Source organism: Cydia amplana, chromosome 19, assembly GCF_948474715.1.
Source record: "Cydia amplana chromosome 19, ilCydAmpl1.1, whole genome shotgun sequence".
NCBI lineage: Eukaryota > Metazoa > Arthropoda > Insecta > Lepidoptera > Tortricidae > Cydia > Cydia amplana.
The window spans coordinates 9357703-9376308 of record NC_086087.1 but is presented as its reverse complement, the minus strand read 5'-3'; the positions used below and the strand labels follow the sequence as shown (position 1 = coordinate 9376308).

Genomic DNA, 18606 nt, shown 5'->3' with positions numbered 1-18606 from the left:
ATGAGAAAAAATTTATAGGCACAGCTTGGTAAATTTTAAGCCCATACGGTTAATGATGATTGATACTGTAAATTACAAATTGGGTGTGATAAGCTACAACATAGGTACACACTATGAACATGGCATAACATTTTACATTGTAACTCACTTTGCTTTAATGTTTACATAATTATTGTTTTATTACGTACCTTTTTGTAGAGTTTGGTCATCTCCTTAGCATACTTTTTGTGTTGTACAATGTTGTATTGAACGTTTTGAAATATTTGAAACATCGTCGGATCGTTTTTCGGATTGGGTTTCGGCTTATTCATATTAACACATTGCAGAACGTCTGCGTCCGTTGGCGGCATTTTTGTCAATACTTACAATAGCAGTGATATGTTAACTAATTATAAAACCTTTAAGAAATTAATTAACAAATAATAAAGAAAAGACTCAAATTCACTAGAGAGCGACTTGAGAACGACCGTTGTTTGTTGTGATATTTTCGAAATTTGGCTTGACATTTGCTTGGTTATTGCCATGTAATAAAATTATAAGGTACGGCGCCTAAAGTCCTATCACACTATCGCACCGCATCGCAACCTTGGTGCGTCGTATTTTAGAGTTAGACCAAGAAAAGTCTGCAGCGATTTTGATAGCCCACGCAGTGCAAGTGTTATTTACACGTCATAAATTCGTAGAAGTTTGACGTTTAAAATTACACTTTCACTGCGTGGGCTATCAAAATCGCTGCAGACTTTTCTTGGTCTGACTCTATCTTCTTAGTAGTTTGTGGTCTCAACTGCAAGCGCCGCATACTCATAGTCGTAAAGATAAATTGTTACGTTTATAGAGCCCTTTAGCCATAATAATTATGAGTACGTTGGCAACACCTCATGTAATGTCAAAATTTTAAATTTTTGGTATGGTTATTTTTATTATTTTTAAACAGAACTTTATGAAGTGAAATAAAACTAGGTACTTGTGGTTTTCGAGTACTAAATAGACAAAAATATGGAAAATTACATAATATTATACACTACAGTACTGTATATGTGCCTACTTACTTTATCAGTTTTGTTAAAAATCATAAAATATGAAGTGGATCATGGATCTACTATGGAAAACTTTGCCAACATTAATAATGAAAAGGTATTCTGTTAATAAAAAATGGTTAAGTTAACGACGTTAAGAGTGTGATTTTTCTGTCTATCGTAATAAATGACTTAAATCTCACGTGTTCCTTAACCATAGCCGAAACCATGCCGAAACATGTCTTCAGAAGAATTTACTTCCATCGGGCTTGTACATGTGTAAGTAATATTGTATACTTTTATTATTCGTATTATTCGTAAAGGTTGGTTGGAAGAGATCACTCTTAAGCGATAAGACCGCCTGTTGTTACCTCTATTGTCTTTGTTTATGTTACTGTACATTTATTGTAAACTACGAGTTTGGTGAGGTGTGCAATAAAGAGGTATTGTATTATTATCACTCAGATTTATATACTTACTTTTGCGGTACCCTTCGGAGCGGCTTCCTTGTGTATCCCTGTCTGTTGGGGAACTAGGGGAGGTTAACATGTGCCGATGTTCCCCATATCCAATATATATAATCAATTTCCAAGGCTGCTAGTATTGGGAACTAAGTAATAGTAGCATTCATGGTCTGTTGTACAATTGCGTCCCCTTCTTCTTCTGTTCTAAATACATTATTATACTATTGAAGCATATGAATTACTCCATACTTGTATAAAATCACCTGCCTGTGAGGTACCTACCGCTGAGGGCCAGGGAATATTATGCTGCCCACAGTACAAAATTTAAGCAATGGAAGTTTGAATCTAGTTGTCATTTTATTTGGGTTGAATTTCATTTGTTAAAAATTGTTACAAGACACAAGAAATGCTACTTTATTTGTTTTAGTGATGGTTGAAACTCTATTGAAATAGCATGTACATCACAATGTACACTAGGGGGGCATAAGGTTATGCTAATAAACTGACTCTATTGTGCAAGGAGAGATCTTGTATCCATAGAGTAAATCATAAACAAACAGCTACATAAGTTTAAAAAAAGTTTATTGTTTTCCTTTGGCAATACAAATTAGGCATTATATTAGAGATTATCTTATATGTATGTGTCAATATTATATACAAATCACATAATATTTTTTTAATTAGTATACCTGCATAAAAATAGATGCCATAATAATGTGGTCAATCTGACATATTATAATAGTAGTTCCGCCGTTTAATTCATTAAAATACTGATATATAAATATTCTTAACATGTAAAATGGTGGATATAAATAAATATGCACCCTAAAAGGGTTAAAACAATAAGTATTTTTATTAGTAAATAATTATTAATAGTTCTCAAGCAATCATAATTTTTATTTTACATAGTTTCTAGTTATATTTTAATTTGCGGCATGATATGTTCAACATTTCAATTGTTGTTCTTATTCCTTTTATTCCATTAAAGAAAAGAATACATAAATTGCTAGCAATCAAGTTTTAGTTACTTTACATTGGTAACTTAATATATTAGTTAGTTATTACCATATTCCTTGTTATTTATAAAAAATAACTCATTATTTTATCAGCAACCAAAAATGTCATGTTTAAAAAATCTTTACATAACATAGGTAATCTTAATTTTTTGAATATTTACTTTTAATACCAACGACACTCCATGTTTGAAATTTATACGACTTAATAGGGTTGGTTAGATGAAGCTTTTTACATATGGCGCCAGCATGTTTCCCCTGTCACGCCTATCAATAGTGTCCAATAGTTTATTTTTTTGTTTTAAGGCCTTGATGAGCCCTTATAGCCAAATCCCATACAACAAATCTAAAAACAGGGGAAACCTTTGGCAGACCCTTCCCCATTAGCCAAGTTCGCTAATAAGAGAGTCGAGTTCATTCTTGAGTGTCATGGATTCTTCTCTCTGCTTCAGTACGTCATCCTTCAGTCTGTCCACATTAGCCATCAGGAGAGCGTTGCCTTTCTTTAGAGCGGTCACTCTGCTCTCGTGTCGCTTCAGCCTTGTCGAGAGGTTGTCCTTCTTTTTCGGCAATGGAGCGTCCTGAAGTAGATATACACAAACTTTACTTAGTGTTTAGTTAACAAATAAATAGGTAGCCTACAGGTACTCAGACAACGATTTATATAATACATAAATATTTAAATACATAGAAAACACCCATGATTCAGGAACAAATATCCGTGCTAGATAAATGCCCTACACAAATAAATGCCCTTACCGGGATTATTCGAACCCAGGACCATCGCCGGCTTCATAGGTAGGGTTACATTCCTAATAATACGTATACTCAAGACATGAGAAGGGTTACTCGATAAGAGAGATATTTATTATCACTACATAGTATAGAACAAAGTGGCTTCCCGCTGTCTGTCTGTCTGTATGTATGCTTAGATCTTTAAAACTACGCAACGGATTTTGATGCAGTTTTTTTAATATATAGAGTGATTTAAGAGGAAGGTTTATGTACAATTTGTTAACCCGTGCGAAGCCGGGGCGGGTCGCTAGTTCCTAATAATACGTATACTCAAGACATGAGGAGGGTTACTCGATAAGAGATATATTATTAATCAGAATAAATTATCATTATTATCACTTGTTGTACGTTGAAGTTAAAAAATAATCCTGCTGCACTATGTGCTGGAAATACTGCATTTGCATAGAAATACACACTTTTCTTTAACCTCTAGCCGTCCCGCCCATACGTCATGGCCCATCGTGTAGAGGAGTCATTAAACCTTGCCAAGCAAAATGAAATTTTATTTTGTCAACACAAAGTTCAAATTATAATGGAACAGGAGACCGTTTTATAGGTCACTGGGCGGTTAGAGGTTAAAGAAAATACGTTTGCCATTATTTTCGTACACTGACCTGTTGCTATCTCTATTGCACGCGCATAATTATATTGCTGTCCCGCCCATGATGCCGGCTGTCAATGGAGTGTGCGAGCGTGATAGCAATATAAGTATGCACGTGCAATAGAAATAGCAACTGGCGGGTCAGTGTAAGAAAATCCTTGTGGTAAGCGTCTTACCTTTATAGTTTGTCAAATGACTGTCTCATTTCAAACATAGAGAGAGTCATACTATCTTTGTCTTACACTAGTACTAACACCCAAAAGAAAAGGATGAGCATAGTTTTCCTGGTTTTTACTGACTGACAAATTGGTTTGAACAACTATAGTAGGTTACTGTTCAACTTAAAGTTACTACTTAGCCTCTAATACAGATCATTTACCTCAGGTTCACTCTCACTCTCCGTTTCGCTCTCTGTGTCCTGCTCGGTCTCAGTTTCAGTCTCCTCTTCGGTTTCACTCTTCTCCTCCTCCTCCTCTTCCTCTGATTCCTCTTCCTCCTCCTCCTCGTCTGAGCCCACTTCTTTCATCATGGCTGCCATTTTGTCTACTTCGCGCTTTAATTCTTTGTATTTCTTCTTCTCGTCTCTGCAAAAATAGTCAAGTATTTACTCGCCTGTTTTGGAGAGCATTACGTTACGTTTATTGAGCAGCAAACACTAATCAATATATTTAAAAGGCCCTAATGTACAAGCACCAAAATAGCACATAAGCAGTAAACCTCTACTAATTCTACTCACTTCAACGCCAGTTGTTGGTTTTTCAGGGACATTTTGAAAGCCATTCTTTCGCGTTTCATAAGGTCCTGTTTTTCTTTTAGGTGTTGGATTTTGTTTTTCATATTGCGTACTTCTTTTTCCATTCGCTTTTGTTTCTTTTCTTCGCTCTCCTCCTGAAATTAGACATTTTTATTAGATAAGTACTTAAATTGTACCGTAATTGTCATTATTTCAGCATTTAAACCCCCGCTGCTGAGCATAGGCCTCTCTTAGCGTACGAAATTGTTCAAGACTAAATGGTAAGTAACTCATTATCTATCTGAAATTATTTGAACTACCTACCAAAATGCTTATGAATCAATGCAATCATAAAAATTATAATATTTATTATACACACCTCTTCTGGCTCTGATTCCTCTTCCTCCTCGAAACTGTCGTCTCTGGTAACCGAAAGCTGTTTGATTGCGTGACTTGATCTCCTTGAACCCATGCTTGTAGGCATTATACCCTAGAATGGTTAAAATGTGTGAGTAAGATTTTGTTTTGTATTTATACGTAAAGAGCAAACTTCTCGTGATTAAAAAAAAGCAACCCATACCTCATCATCGCTATTAGTATCAGCGTTAGTAGTAGCAATAATGTTAGTTGATTTAGCGCTTTTCCTTAACTCCTGCGCAGCAGCTGAGTTTATATCAATGTTTAATAACCTACACTCTTTTTCGAAATCCAGCTGTCTCTTCTGGTAGAATGACAGTGGTTCTTCTGACGTATATACCTCCTCAACCTGTAAGTGTTAGTTAAGCTAAGCTGAAGCAGTTTTAATATAAAGCATCATGTTAAACATTTCTTTAAAGCATATAGGTACAAGTATATTTAAAGTTTTACCTGTAGTGCTTGTTCTAATTTCTTTTCTAATTCTGAATTCTTTCGTTTTAATTCCTCCAGTTCTGTTAGTGCCGTGTCCCTGTCTTCTGCGGCTTGCAGGTATTGCTTTTCCAAGTTATCTGCTGTGTCTTTAGCCCTATCTACTTCCATTTTAAGGCTGTTCACCAGTCTCTCATCGTAAGCATCTGTTACTGATATAACCGTCTTATGTTGTTCCTGTTTTATAATTGCACGTTCTCTTGCCAATTCAGCTTCGAGATTTTGTATCTTCGTCAGCAGTCGTTTATTTTCCCTTTCTTGAGCTTCTTTATTCCTGCAAAGATTAAAAACATTTTTAGTAAATGTATAAAGTAAAAACAATATATTGCGAGATTTTCTATCATAAATAGAAGAATTTAATGCTATTTCTTGTTAAATTTAAGGAAAAATACACTTATATAAATTATATCATATTTCAGGACATCTTAAGGCGGTGAGTTCTTCCATTTTTCCTTTAACCAAGTAGATCAAGTTTTTGCTAGGTAGCAAACAAATTTGCTTTGTACATTTATTTATTGTTGATTATACCTAAGTTCAATTGCCAGCAATTGTTTTGTTGATTGAAGGTCGTCTCTGACTTTATCAATATCATCCATCTCATCGATATCTTCTTCTTCTGCACCAGGGACCTTAAATGTAAAAAATATAAATAATAAAATTAGTGCTGGTTTTCCTTTCAGATACTCTTAAAACCTAAATCAGGAAAAATATTTCTACCTCTGCTACTCCTCCTGCTATTGAGACTCCCGAAGGAGACGAAGCTAATAGATTAGCTTGAGACATGGACTTTTGAACCTGTTCTTCAATAGTCATTTGCCTTCTAAACTTCCTTAAACCTTCCAAATTAGGTTTGCTCCTGTCATTTGTTTTAGTTTTCTTTAGCTTAATGCCCTGATTGATTTGTTTTAATAGAGCGTTGTGTGAGTTTGGTTTCTCCGATTCAAATATAAATTGGTCTTTATTTTTTACTACTGATGTTTTTGTAATAATTGGGCTTGATCTGCAAAATAAAATCGTTACTTTAGTTTCTGATCTTGTCACAATCTTCTGAAAAAAAGAGAAGGCATTAATATACACAAAATAAACCTGTCATTGCAAACGACGTGTTTCAATTTTTTGCCATCTTCTACTTCTTTCATCATGTCACTCCAGTCAGGCCGCTTTCTAGGTCTGCTTCGCAGGCTTTCCAACTTTTTCAACTTTTCTGGATCTAATGGACCTTTTTTGAACTCGGGTGGAGGAGGCATTTTCGGTGGCAGTGGTGGCGGCATTGGTGGTGGCGTTGGTTTCAACAAGCCTGTTGTAAATAATCTTTGTTTTAAGTTTGGAAATGTGATTACAAAAGTAATGAACTTGTATTTTTGGCTTTAATTAGAGATATCATCTGTAAAAGCCCACAATTCACACAAGTCTGATAGTTTTGAATAATTTTACGGTTTAGACTCACTTGTTTTTAACCGTAAAATTATTCAATGTTAGCATGTCTCACAACAGTTTAAATTCGATAAGTCTGATAGTATTAAACTTATCACCTGTTGCCTTTCAATACAGTCAAACTAACCTTCTTTGTAAATATACCTCTTTATAAGAATATTTTGAAACATATTATTGTCAATAATTTGTTCTTATGAAAACGAATATCGATCTAGCTAGAGTTTATTAGTAAATATACTTTTTCTACTCCAGCACTTAAATGTGTCAATTAAATGACTGACAGTGATATCTAAAGCAATGTCATTTGAATGCTTTGTCTATAGGCTCATAAGATGACTGCTAGCAGTCATCTTATGAGTATAATACAACTGCTTTATTTTTTTTAAAGATACAAGTTCCGATCATCTTGATTGAAAGAGGTATGTTTTCATTTACAATAATAACTCTTTTTTTTTTAAATAATAACTCTTTTTTTTTTAAATAATAACTCAATTTTTTTTAAATAATAACTCTTTTTTTTTAATAATAACTCTTTTTTTTTTTTTTTTGCTGCAGCTGTCATAGAAAAAGTAATGTATGCAACAGCTCATAATTGGTTCTTAAAATTCTCGGGTCTTTTTTTTACAAAACTCGACTACGTCTCGTTTTGTAACTTCGACCCTTGAATTTTAAGAACCCTTATTATATCACTGTTGCATAAACTACTATTTCCTTATCTTCAGTCACACTCTAGATAAAAAGTTACACAAAGTTGCGCTTTCTACTGCATTATTATGTTTTGTCAAAATTGTGATAAACAATAGGTACACTGAAAGTGTCTTAATGTGATTAGCGGACTAGGCGCACCAATCACTACAGAAAAATACTACTTAAATAGAGCTAAAATATACAATCATTCATTTTTACGAACCCTTAAAAAGATTAACACGATCATCTGTGTAGTCATCCATGTTCACTTTAATCTCAGTTTTTTTTTCACAACACAAAATTTTATGCTGAATTGCAATTTTTTTAAAGCGATTCTCTTTTCATTATAAGTAACACTTTAATTTATATTTTTTCAAATTAATATAAAGTGGTTACACTTAATAGTTCTCAGTGCAATACACCGCCTAATAATCAAATTTTGCACCTGATTCATGCACGCGACGTACGCGGAACTATCTGTGACTATTTTGGTTGGATTTAGACTACTACCTAGGCAGTCTGGCGCACATGAGATGAGTAAGTTAATACTTCAGGTGCGTCGTCGCCTGTAATGTATGCGATACGTTTGTAGTTAATAATATTCCTAGATATTTGTTCCTAATCCTTTTGTGAATAAAAATATTTATCTACGTATATATTATATATATTTTAACGACTTATTGTATATGTTATTACATATATGTATATTTATTTTGAGGTACAAATAAAAAAAAGCGGCCAAGTGCGAGTCGGACTCGCCCATGAAGGGTTCCGTATTTAGGCGATTTATGACGTATAAAAAAAAACTACTTACTAGATCTCGTTCAAACCAATTTTCGGTGGAAGTTTACATGGTAATGTACATCATATATTTTTTTTAGTTTTATCATTCTCTTAGTTTAGAAGTTACAGGGGGGGGGACACACATTTTACCACTTTGGAAGTGTCTCTCGCGCAAACTATTCAGTTTAGAAAAAAATGATATTAGAAACCTCAATATCATTTTTGAAGACCTATCCATAGATACCCCACACGTATGGGTTTGATGAAAAAAAAATTTTTGAGTTTCAGTTCGAAGTATGGGGAACCCCAAAAATTTATTGTTTTTTTTCTATTTTTGTGTGAAAATCTTAATGCGGATCACAGAATACATCTACTTACCAAGTTTCAACAGTATAGTTCTTATAGTTTCGGAGAAAAGTGGCTGTGACATACGGACGGACAGACAGACGGACAGACGGACAGACAGACAGACATGACGAATCTATAAGGGTTCCGTTTTTTGCCATTTGGCTACGGAACCCTAAAAAGAGGATTTGTATTTGTATATTTTTTGTATATCGTCTTCTAGTACGCCAGTGCCTTATTGACTCCACCACTTTTATTTATTTATTTATTTCAGTAATATATTTAATGAAATTATGACGTTTAAAATAACACTTCCACAGTCTGTGCTATGAAATTCGCTGCAGAGTTAGCTTGTTCTAACTCTACTTAATACAATATAGCGCAACAATGAGATAGAGAAGGGTACCTATGTGTAGGCCTGTAGGCATATATAGGTTGAGATTTTAGGTTCAAGATGTTTTCAGTTACACAGAAACCTCTATATCCTAAAATTGCCGCATCTAAGCCTATTAATGTCATCTAACTCATCGTGCCAATATCGATGACGATTGATCTTGCGCCTGCGCCGATTGAGCGCACTATCTGTCACGCACTCTAATTATAATGCAGCGAAAGTGCCACTGTGTCAATGTTGTGCTGCTACGGTACAAACAAAACGAATCTTTTGGATTGGATTATCATCAAAGGTTTGTACTGTGTACACAATTGGACCACGACACGTATGCATCGAATGAAATACATTTCAAATTAATCGGAGCAATACATACTGTCCAAACAGTTTTGAAGATTAAATTAAACATAATTTAAGATAGGTAATATAAATAGGAATCTATTTTTTACTTGCTCTATAATTAGAAATCTATTAGTATCAATATCAAGTACTTAAATAAATAAATTAATTGTAATCATAGGTGTGAGTGTAATGATTATTTATGATCAAAATAAATTTTCTTAAAATGTCAGTGATTTTGTAACATTTACAATATTTTGCCCAAATTCACAATACAGATCAAATTAGACATACAGTGGTGTGGAAATTATTTCAAAATCCACTGCACCCACACGAACGCATTTTAATCGACCTTAAAAATAAGTACCTAGGCTATGTTCTCTATTAGTCGATTTGGAGAAGTAAGTAAACTGCTGGCGAAGACCATAATGATGGCATCAAAAAAAAAAACAAGTGTGTACTGTTAAAGTTATTCTATACATTATTAGTACTTTAATATCTCTAAAACTTACTTCTTAAACTTTCATTCTTTGTCAGCGTATGTCCTTTAGGAACTTCATTAAGTGTCTTATCAATGTTTTCCTTGACCCGTTCGTGTAGAGGATCCCTCCATTTCTTGACTGGTTCATCCTTTGATGCTTGCTTTACAAGGGATGGCTTGCGCGGAGGCAACTGTAAAAATTGAAATATTTTCTGATGTATCGCTACAGAAACAAATGAAGCTGGCAAAATCTACTAACATATCTATAATAAGGATTAGATCGCTTCTGTTTATTAGCTATTAGTTCTTGAAAATATGTAACATTAAATTGTAGCTAACTTCCGTTAGTAATTTACAATTCAAGTTTATTCAAAACATATCCTTCCGATGTTTGATAATTCCTATAGTTACGGAAATGTGCTCTTTTCTATTTTTGAACTCGGTAGGTGCGTATGTTTTAGGTGTAAGCTATAATATTAATAATAATGACGTCCACCAAAAAATAGATCATAGAAGCGGAGCACAACTCAAACATCCGTGATAACATCGTGGGCGAAAACAGTTATTTTTGAATATGGTTTTATGTTTTGTTTATTCATAAAAGTTGACATCGTTAAATGCCTACATACTTAAAAATTATACGCAAAAGCTCTTGTTCTAATGCTACGCACACAAATAAATTATAAGTGGTTAGTGATTGATATCTAACATTGCAAGTTATTTAAGATATATTGAATTTGATCTTATTTTATGATCAAAGAACACCAAAAGATCATACACACCTTTGTAGTAGGTTTTTCGATTGGTGGCTTCGTCGCCATTTTTGAGTCGTCCTTCTCTTCTACTTTGGTTGTATCAGTTTTCTTAAGAAGTGGCTTTGTCTCTGAAGTTTTGCTTGTTGAGTTTGTAACACTTTTGTCATTTGGACTTTTAACATTTCCTACAGTATTATTTGTTTTTGATGTACCATTTTTCTCAAAAGGTTTCTTATCTACGATTGTTACTGACTTATCTTTCGTTTTATCACCATCAATTGTTCTCACACTCCTAAGTGCAGGTTTCTCTGGAGCCTTCTCATTTGAGTTTTTATCTTCAGTTTTAGGTGACTTATCGACTGATCTTAATGAAGATTTTGTAAATCTAGGTTTTTCATCTGCTGGTCTTGACGCCTTGTCAGCGGATTTCGCTGCTGACGGTTTTACAAGCTTTTCTTCGACTGTCTCAGATACGCCATTTTCTGGTTTTTCAGATTTTACTGTCGACTGTTTTTTTAAAACGGCTGAAAAATATGAATTATTCTTAGGGTGCTGCCACACATATCGGGATCCGGCGAATATTCGTGATGGCGTCTCTTGCTACCCAAGGAAAATGAAAGAGACGCCATCACGAATATTCGCCGAATCCCTGCATGTTTGGCCAAACCATTAGACAACGACACTACAAATACATCTGGCGTAACTTTATCTATACTGAACTATAAGAGTGTATTATACATTTTAGCGCTCTGAAGTGTAAAATATTGTTGCATAATGTAGGTGACTTTAAATGATTTTGATGTGCTGTATTTAAATCGTTAACTATGTACACGTAAAGGGGCCCACTGATTAACAGTCCGCCGGACGGTATCGGCCTGTCAGTTGTTCGGAACTGTCAACTTTTTGTTCTAACTGACAGGCCGATAGCGTCCGGCGGACTGTTAATCAGTGGGCCCCTTTAGTAACTTAGACTATTAGCGATTTTGGTATGTATTACCTATATTTTTGGGTATTTCAGAATATTTCGTTAAATAGATGGAAGCACGTGTTACGACCCCGAAGTGGTGCATTTTGATGGCATTCACGTACGTAAATAAACATACTGGCTGCCAAGATGGCCGACCTTCGCTATTTTAGCGCGGTTACTTGTCAAACTTTCCTATTTGATGACCGCCGGGATACATTTTTGTAACCATGAAAACATCATCATCAAAATTTGTTATATTGTATATTCAATATGAGGCTAGTAAGTATACTTGGCGATTTTTTTAAAGGTTTTAATAATATAATAAACAACTTGAGTTAACTAAGTATCAAGGATTGTAATATGTTTCAAATAATAATACAATCGTTAAGACTATGTCACATTAATGAACCCGCTTTACTTTTACCTAATTAGTAACACGTGTATGTATGTCACATATATCTCATGAATTTCTGCCTGTAAAGTGGATGTATATATTATAATATTTAATTTCATTCTTATTCTTAATTCAACTACATATCGTCTAAATCAAAACTTTAGCCGTAACCACAACATGTTCATTTGTTTTCAAAAAGTCTGTCGCGCCTAAAAATATCTCGAATCGTTGGCATCGGCCAGCTGAAAATATCTCCTCTTAACATCTTCAACGTTTATTCAAACAGAAAATACGGGACAAAATGCAATCAGTTTCGCATTGCTATGAAATGCATTTTACAGGACAATGAACTTAGCTGGTATTGCTAAATACATAAAAATTAGCGAATCTACGAATTAACAATATTTGTCGGTCGCCTAAGAATAAAACGTAGACATGTATATTTTCAGAATTCCAATGTTACGATCATATTTTTTCTATAGTTGTCGTTGTATATGTCCTTAGGATTTCGTACAGATCGACTGACTCTCCTCTATGCGAACTCTGCCTCATAAGTAATGGATTTGTATACCACCTTTTAAACTTATAAGACGCCAGATGCTAGTGTTAACTAGTCAGACTAGGAATAGATGTGGCTTTAAAATTAAAAGTAATTCAGTTCAAATTTACTTATGCCTTCCATTATAGATACATTTTATTACTTAAAGATATGAAAACCCAAGGTTAAAAACGATTATATTGGGGATTATTAATGCTATAATTATTTAAGCTGTGGTTTTCTGCAATAGGCCTACCTGCGTTATTATTATTACAGTAAAGCCACGGAAAGTTTTACTTTAAGTAGCACATGCACTTATACGTAGGTATGTCACTTGATATACAAAAACGTATCACGAAATTTAGCAAAATGTGACTGAATTCACCGATCGTGGACACAAGAACGTCACTCGGTTCCAAACTCCAGACTACCAACTTACGAACAGTTTGGGAGAGTCAATTATTCAGAACTCGTGTCTCCTGCCAAAGTTTCGGGCAGGTGTTGACGTCACTATGCTGTATACATCAACACCTAAACACAATCGTACAGTTCCTAAATATTATCTACGTATTATAAGACAGCCCACTCACGGAGCATGAGAAAAGCGGGAAAGTTGACGAGTCATTCTAGTATGCGACGCACAATTTCACTTTCAAAAGTTAAGTGTTATGTAAATTATATTAATTATTAATCTTTGATAATGTTAGTTAAATAACAGTTAGATTTTCGTGACTATTTTCGGTTAAATTGAGTCAGCGCCTATGTAAAGTTACGAAACAATCTCCAAAAAATTTCCTCTAAGAACTCTGTGATAAAATAACGTAACCTAGCTTTGTGCGGGTTTGGTAAAATTGTCTCGATGAGTATTAGTTGCCTGCAGAAAGAAAAGTACTATACTTGATAAGTACTATATCGTGATAAAAGCCTGTATCAAAAATGTAAAGTTTGACTAAAATATTATAGGTATATTATTTTTGGTCAAGTTGAGAATTACTCCTACTTCATAATTGCTGCAAAGTTTCCAATCGTGCGAACAATTTCCGTTCGCGAAAGGTCCGCGTGAAACAGGCGCCCTGTTAAATGTACGTCACAACTGCGTTGGTGGTCGGTCGTATTTAATTGTAAACAAATAGAACTAAAGTGACAAGTATCCAATCTAATTGGAGCACTATGATGTTCTATACCTTGTTTTAGAACGCGACTATTTTAATTACGCACGGAATGTGACACGCATGCAAAAATGGGGTTCAATTTGGTTTCATCGATTTCGTTATTTCAGATAAAGTTTGGTATCATATAAATATTATGTACCGAGTTTTTAATAAACTTAGTTTTTAATAAGCTTTTACATAATAATAGTTTACCATACTTTAGGTAAGCGAGCAAACCGAAGCGAAGGCTGCTTTAGAATGCAACAAAAGCGGGCGGAGCTTTACATGGTAATTTATTGTACAATTATGAATGATTCGTTCAACAAATCAACAAGTATCGTTTACAAAGCCTTGGCAGACACGTTCTGTATACAATATACGTAACTACTTCAATTAGGTACATAACATTATAGAGTCTTATATGAAAGTGGACGAGTAAAAGATACTTAGTACTTACGCTTCAGTGCTTTTGCTGCTGGGGCCGGAGTTGGTTGCGCCTCACCGTCAGCCTTTGCTGTCTTTGCAGTCTCCACTGGTTTCAATTTCCTCTGAGTCCATGGTGGCGGAGCTGTTGCGTCCTTATCCTTCACCCATGGTGGTCTGAAGGTCTCCCGCTTGACTGCCGGTTCCTTATTGACGCTGCCTATCGGCATTGTGTACTGCAGTCAACAAAATGTTTCCATCATTTCTGTACGAATACCTACTCTATAGGAAATGAATGTGTTCATTGAACACATGAATGGTGCTACTATTTTCCGAAAATCGTTTTTACCACTTTTTAATTTCTCAATAGGTTTCTTTCCCGATAACATCTCTAACCAATTCGCATATTTTCCTATATGTTTATTTTTCTATAGATTATTTCCCTAACAGGATTTCTAACCATTCGCATAATTTCCCGATATATTTCATTTGTTTACAATCACCAAAGAGTGCCATTTGACAGAGCCTAGTTAGGTACGACGACGAGCGAAGCGAGGAGTGTGTTAGGTGAACTGCGACCAAAACAGTGAGCGAAGTCGAGCGAGCGAAGCGAGCGTGCCGCGGTAGCGGCCGGCGAGCGCCAGAACCAACATATTTTATTGAAAAATATTGATTTACATTACAGATAATATTCGAATGGTTTGAAAACGTATCAGGAAAATAAGCTATTGAAATATAATTATAATAGGAAAATATGCGAATTGGTTAAAAATGCTTCCGGGAAAGGAAGCTAGTGAGAAAGAATAAAATGGTAAATTTTGCTTCCAGTAAAATTCGATTTTCCGGAAAATAATCGCTACCCTCGAACACATGGATGTTTAGTGTGAAGCCTAAAGTCCATGTCGCTAGTAGCCTAGTAGCTATCTAATGTAATAACGACTCCAAATGTAAAGTGTAACGACTCCAAGTGTAACGAGTTACAAAAAATATTCCAAAAGAAAAATACTATGATAGTCTGATAAATAAAAGATTAGATCACGTTCAACGCAATTACGGTATCGTTACGAGTACCTAATGGACATGGACAAGTGTCAACTTTATGCTTTTGTTTTGCAACAATCAATTTTATTTAGAACCGTATGATTTTGAAAGTAAGAACAAAGTGTTCGTCAGTGATGCCTGGGGATCTAGGGGCTTATACTAAAAATTCAATATTTAAAAAATGTAGAAAAAAGTTCAATTACTAATTTTAAATAATTGTATAGTAAACAATAATGTATCGCACGCATATGTATAATAATGGTCAAAAAGTAAAAAGCATTTAAAATTCAAATTTTAAGTAACTTAAAATTTATTAATACCTTACATGTACCTAGTAATGACAATGCTTTCGTTGCGTAAAGATAATAAATAATACATCAATAGTAAGTGACTTTCATCCTAAACTACGCTACGTACCGTCCATGTCCATTCATTCAATATGTATTATTTTTAACGTGGCCGTCATATGCTCTACGAGTCTTATTATAAACACTTAAAGACGATGAAATGATGTTTTCCAACGATTAGACGTAATCATGCTTGTTTTAAAAGAGGAAAAATAAATGTTACGTTATCCTCTAGTAGTTACACATCCGCTCCACGGCTTAGCCATACAGGATACAGAATTTCCAAAGGATGTTTTTTTTCCTGGAAATGAAAATCTAACAGACTATGCTCAGATACCTCAGATCAGATAATTGCGGTTTTTTTCCTATTTGCAATAAAAATATGGTAGCTACGGTATTACTAGACATAAGGTAATAGAAAATTAGGCTAATGTCTGTTGTAAGACATGTAAGTATAGAGACTATAAGACACAATCAACCAAATAGACAAAACGCCTCCGCGTTTTAGTTTTTGTTTGGCACTGATATCTCGTAAACGCCATCGAGAACGTAATTTACTTTCTATATATCTCTCTTGTACTCGCGTATTAGTGCGAAGATGTAGCAGTACTGATAGTTCCGCTACTCGATGCTAGATGTAGACACTGAAATTAATAGTATTTTTGGACCAAAACTGATGTATGGATTGAGCACTCTTGTCTATATTTCTCTATGGTACGGGGTAAGATGGCAACCTAAAACTGTCCATTTATATTTGTAGAAGTAAAAATATGCGTCTTAAGGTGCTATAGCATATTGCAGCAAATTATCTTAGTTTAGTTTATCCACTAAATCGGTTTTAGAGTTTAAAAAAAGGTGTTTCATATAAAACTAGTATTACGTATTTTTCCCGTTATTCTGCGTCATTTTTGCTACATTATCAGACGGTTTATACAGCGTTGTTTTCTATAAATTAGTTGACCTCTAGTATTATAATTTAGTGTAATGATCATGTAATCAGATCAGTGTAGTAGTATCCATTGATCTAGAACAGAAAATAAAGTAAATAAACATTGAGATATTTTGCATGAATTTTACATATAACTAGCGACCTGCCCCGGCTTCGCACGAGTTATACAAAACCTTAACAAATTATACACCTAAACCTTTCTTAAAAATTATTCTATTGGTAGGTGAAAACCGCTTGAAAATCCGTTTAAGTACCTAGTAGTTTTTCAGTTTATCGCGAACATAGATACACACAAACATACAGACGCGGCGGCGGGGGGCTTTGTTTTATGTGTTGTGATTACTAAGATCCGTGCCTAGAAATTCAAATGAATTAACATTATCATGTGACCTGAGAAATACTTGGCTGATATTCTGCTTCATTAAGCATTTTGATCTATTGAGCATTGAGTATGACATATCCCAAATAAAAAGTTATGTTGGAAAGCTCTCAACAAGTCCAAGGTTTTAAAAAGGTCAGAGAAGGTCTTTACATCCGGTTGTACTATAATACCCAATTACTGTTTGAATAGTATGATATATATGTAGAAAACAATATCTGACTTTGTAAACTAATGGGCGTTTCTTTTTTGCTGTCCCAAACACTTTTTTTTTTAATTTGGGATTTTTTATGTTATTTCTACTCAGAATCACGAGCTCTTTCTATCCTAATAGGAGAAAAAAAGTGTCCCAAAATTTCCATAAATTTTTCGATCTTTCCATTACGCGACCGCCATACAAAGTCTATGAAAAATGGTGACGGAATGGAAAAAAAACCTTAGAACACTTTTTTTTTCCTATTAGGATAGAAAGAGCTCGTGATTCTGAGTAGAAAATAACATAAAAAATCCCAACTTTGAAAAAAAAGTGTTTGGGACAACAACAAAAAAAACGCCCTAATATGATCAACAGTAGTAAATGATACCGAAACCAAGTAAAAAACTAAAACTGACGGTTAATTAAAGTTTTAAGTACTATACCTATAGAGGGCTCGATTACTAGTAGCCGTTATTATTTGCTTGTTTGAGTTTATGAATAAACTTTTTTGACAATTATTTATTCTAAGAAATCATTAATTTCACCTCCAAGTTCTCCAACTATATTTTTACTCTCAGCTACCCAGGCTAAAACATTTGATTAAGCGGTTTTATATGAGAGAGGAATTTCTGCACGTACTGAATGCACCCCTTCAATTACGATAAACCACAACTGTTCACATTCCTTACAGTGTGTTTACACAAAATTTTAGATAAACCCAGCTATTTCTTAGCAGCTGCGTATAGAAACAGACGTTTACGGGATTCTTGTGATATTAAGAGCTATCTCTTACTTAGTTCTGGATGTGTAGAGTGTTGATGAGTTAATTACGCACTTATTGAAGACACAAGTGACACGACACTCAATTCAACTGATCATATTTTCGGTAACCCGGAAGAGGAACCAGGAGGAACCGTCAGTTTGGGAAGCGGCCACGAGCGCGCTCCGCACTCGACTAGCGCCGGAATTTCATGACTGAACAATCCTCTGGAACTTATAAATAGGCGCGTCAAGACGGCGTGAACCGTGAAACTTTTGGGATATTACATTATCTTACTAACTTCACAAGTTTTTAGTAGAACTCTTAATAGTTAATAATGCTAGTCCATTACATAATTTCAAATAAATATGTTGAAAATTAATACGGTGTCCTTTCCATATTGCTTATTTTATTTATCTACCTGTTTTATTAAGATGAATATAGGTTTTTTAGCTGAAACTTCCTTTTAGTAACCGTAGATAAAGCGATTTAACGCTATTGTCTAACGGAAATGGATTTACAAAGAACAAGTTTCAAATAAAATAGAACGTCCAGTTGATCTATTTCTGAAGCTTTCGCGTTGCGTCCGCGTCTCCTCTACATTACGGCGCGTGCTCTACGTGCAAACGAGTATAATACATATATGTTCCTCCTTAACCGTAAAGAATATCAAAATATTGAATTAAATTAAAATAGATTACATTCGCTAAGACGAGTG

The 18606-nt window shown here is 34.5% G+C and overlaps 3 protein-coding genes across 5 annotated transcripts in view; 1 reads left to right on the top strand and 2 right to left on the bottom strand.

Moving 5' to 3' along the window:
• The window catches only part of LOC134656825 (condensin complex subunit 3), a 33604-nt gene extending 33164 nt beyond the window's left edge, over positions 1-440 (bottom strand). The window contains exon 1 of the mRNA XM_063512353.1: positions 189-440. Within this exon, the coding sequence (XP_063368423.1) occupies positions 189-350 (162 nt within the window). The 5' untranslated portion in view covers positions 351-440. The remainder of the gene's footprint in view (positions 1-188) is intronic.
• Positions 1-18606, top strand: part of LOC134656962 (chromobox protein homolog 1-like) — a 179759-nt gene that overhangs the window by 134451 nt on the left and 26702 nt on the right. The gene's annotated exons all lie outside the window — the stretch shown is intronic.
• On the bottom strand, positions 2862-18092 carry LOC134656863 (ABC transporter F family member 4-like). 2 transcript variants are annotated; one of them, XM_063512392.1, is made up of 12 exons: positions 17964-18092; positions 14251-14452; positions 10771-11267; positions 10020-10179; positions 6615-6825; positions 6246-6528; positions 6057-6157; positions 5490-5802; positions 5002-5112; positions 4626-4777; positions 4269-4473; positions 2862-3074 (listed from the first exon to the last, which is right to left on the bottom strand). In XM_063512392.1, the coding sequence occupies exons 2-12, from the start codon at positions 14444-14446 to the stop codon at positions 2877-2879; spliced, it is 2427 nt and encodes an 808-aa protein (XP_063368462.1). In that variant the 5' UTR covers positions 14447-14452; positions 17964-18092; the 3' UTR covers positions 2862-2876. The 2 variants fall into 2 exon arrangements, with proteins under 2 accessions (XP_063368462.1, XP_063368461.1); XM_063512391.1 differs by having other exon boundaries at positions 17922-18088.

What these genes read in the sequence shown, in the direction of transcription:
- LOC134656863 (XM_063512392.1), bottom strand. Translation starts at nt 14,446, where the DNA reads ATGCCGATAGGCAGCGTCAATAAGGAACCGGCAGTCAAGCGGGAGACC. An exon ending in TTGCTGGCAATTGAACTTAG is followed by an intron (nt 5,803 to 6,056) that starts GTATAATCAACA and finishes TAATCTTTGCAG; the next exon opens with GAATAAAGAAGCTCAAGAAA. An exon ending in AGGAATCAGAGCCAGAAGAG is followed by an intron (nt 4,778 to 5,001) that starts GTGTGTATAATA and finishes GTCTAATTTCAG; the next exon opens with GAGGAGAGCGAAGAAAAGAA.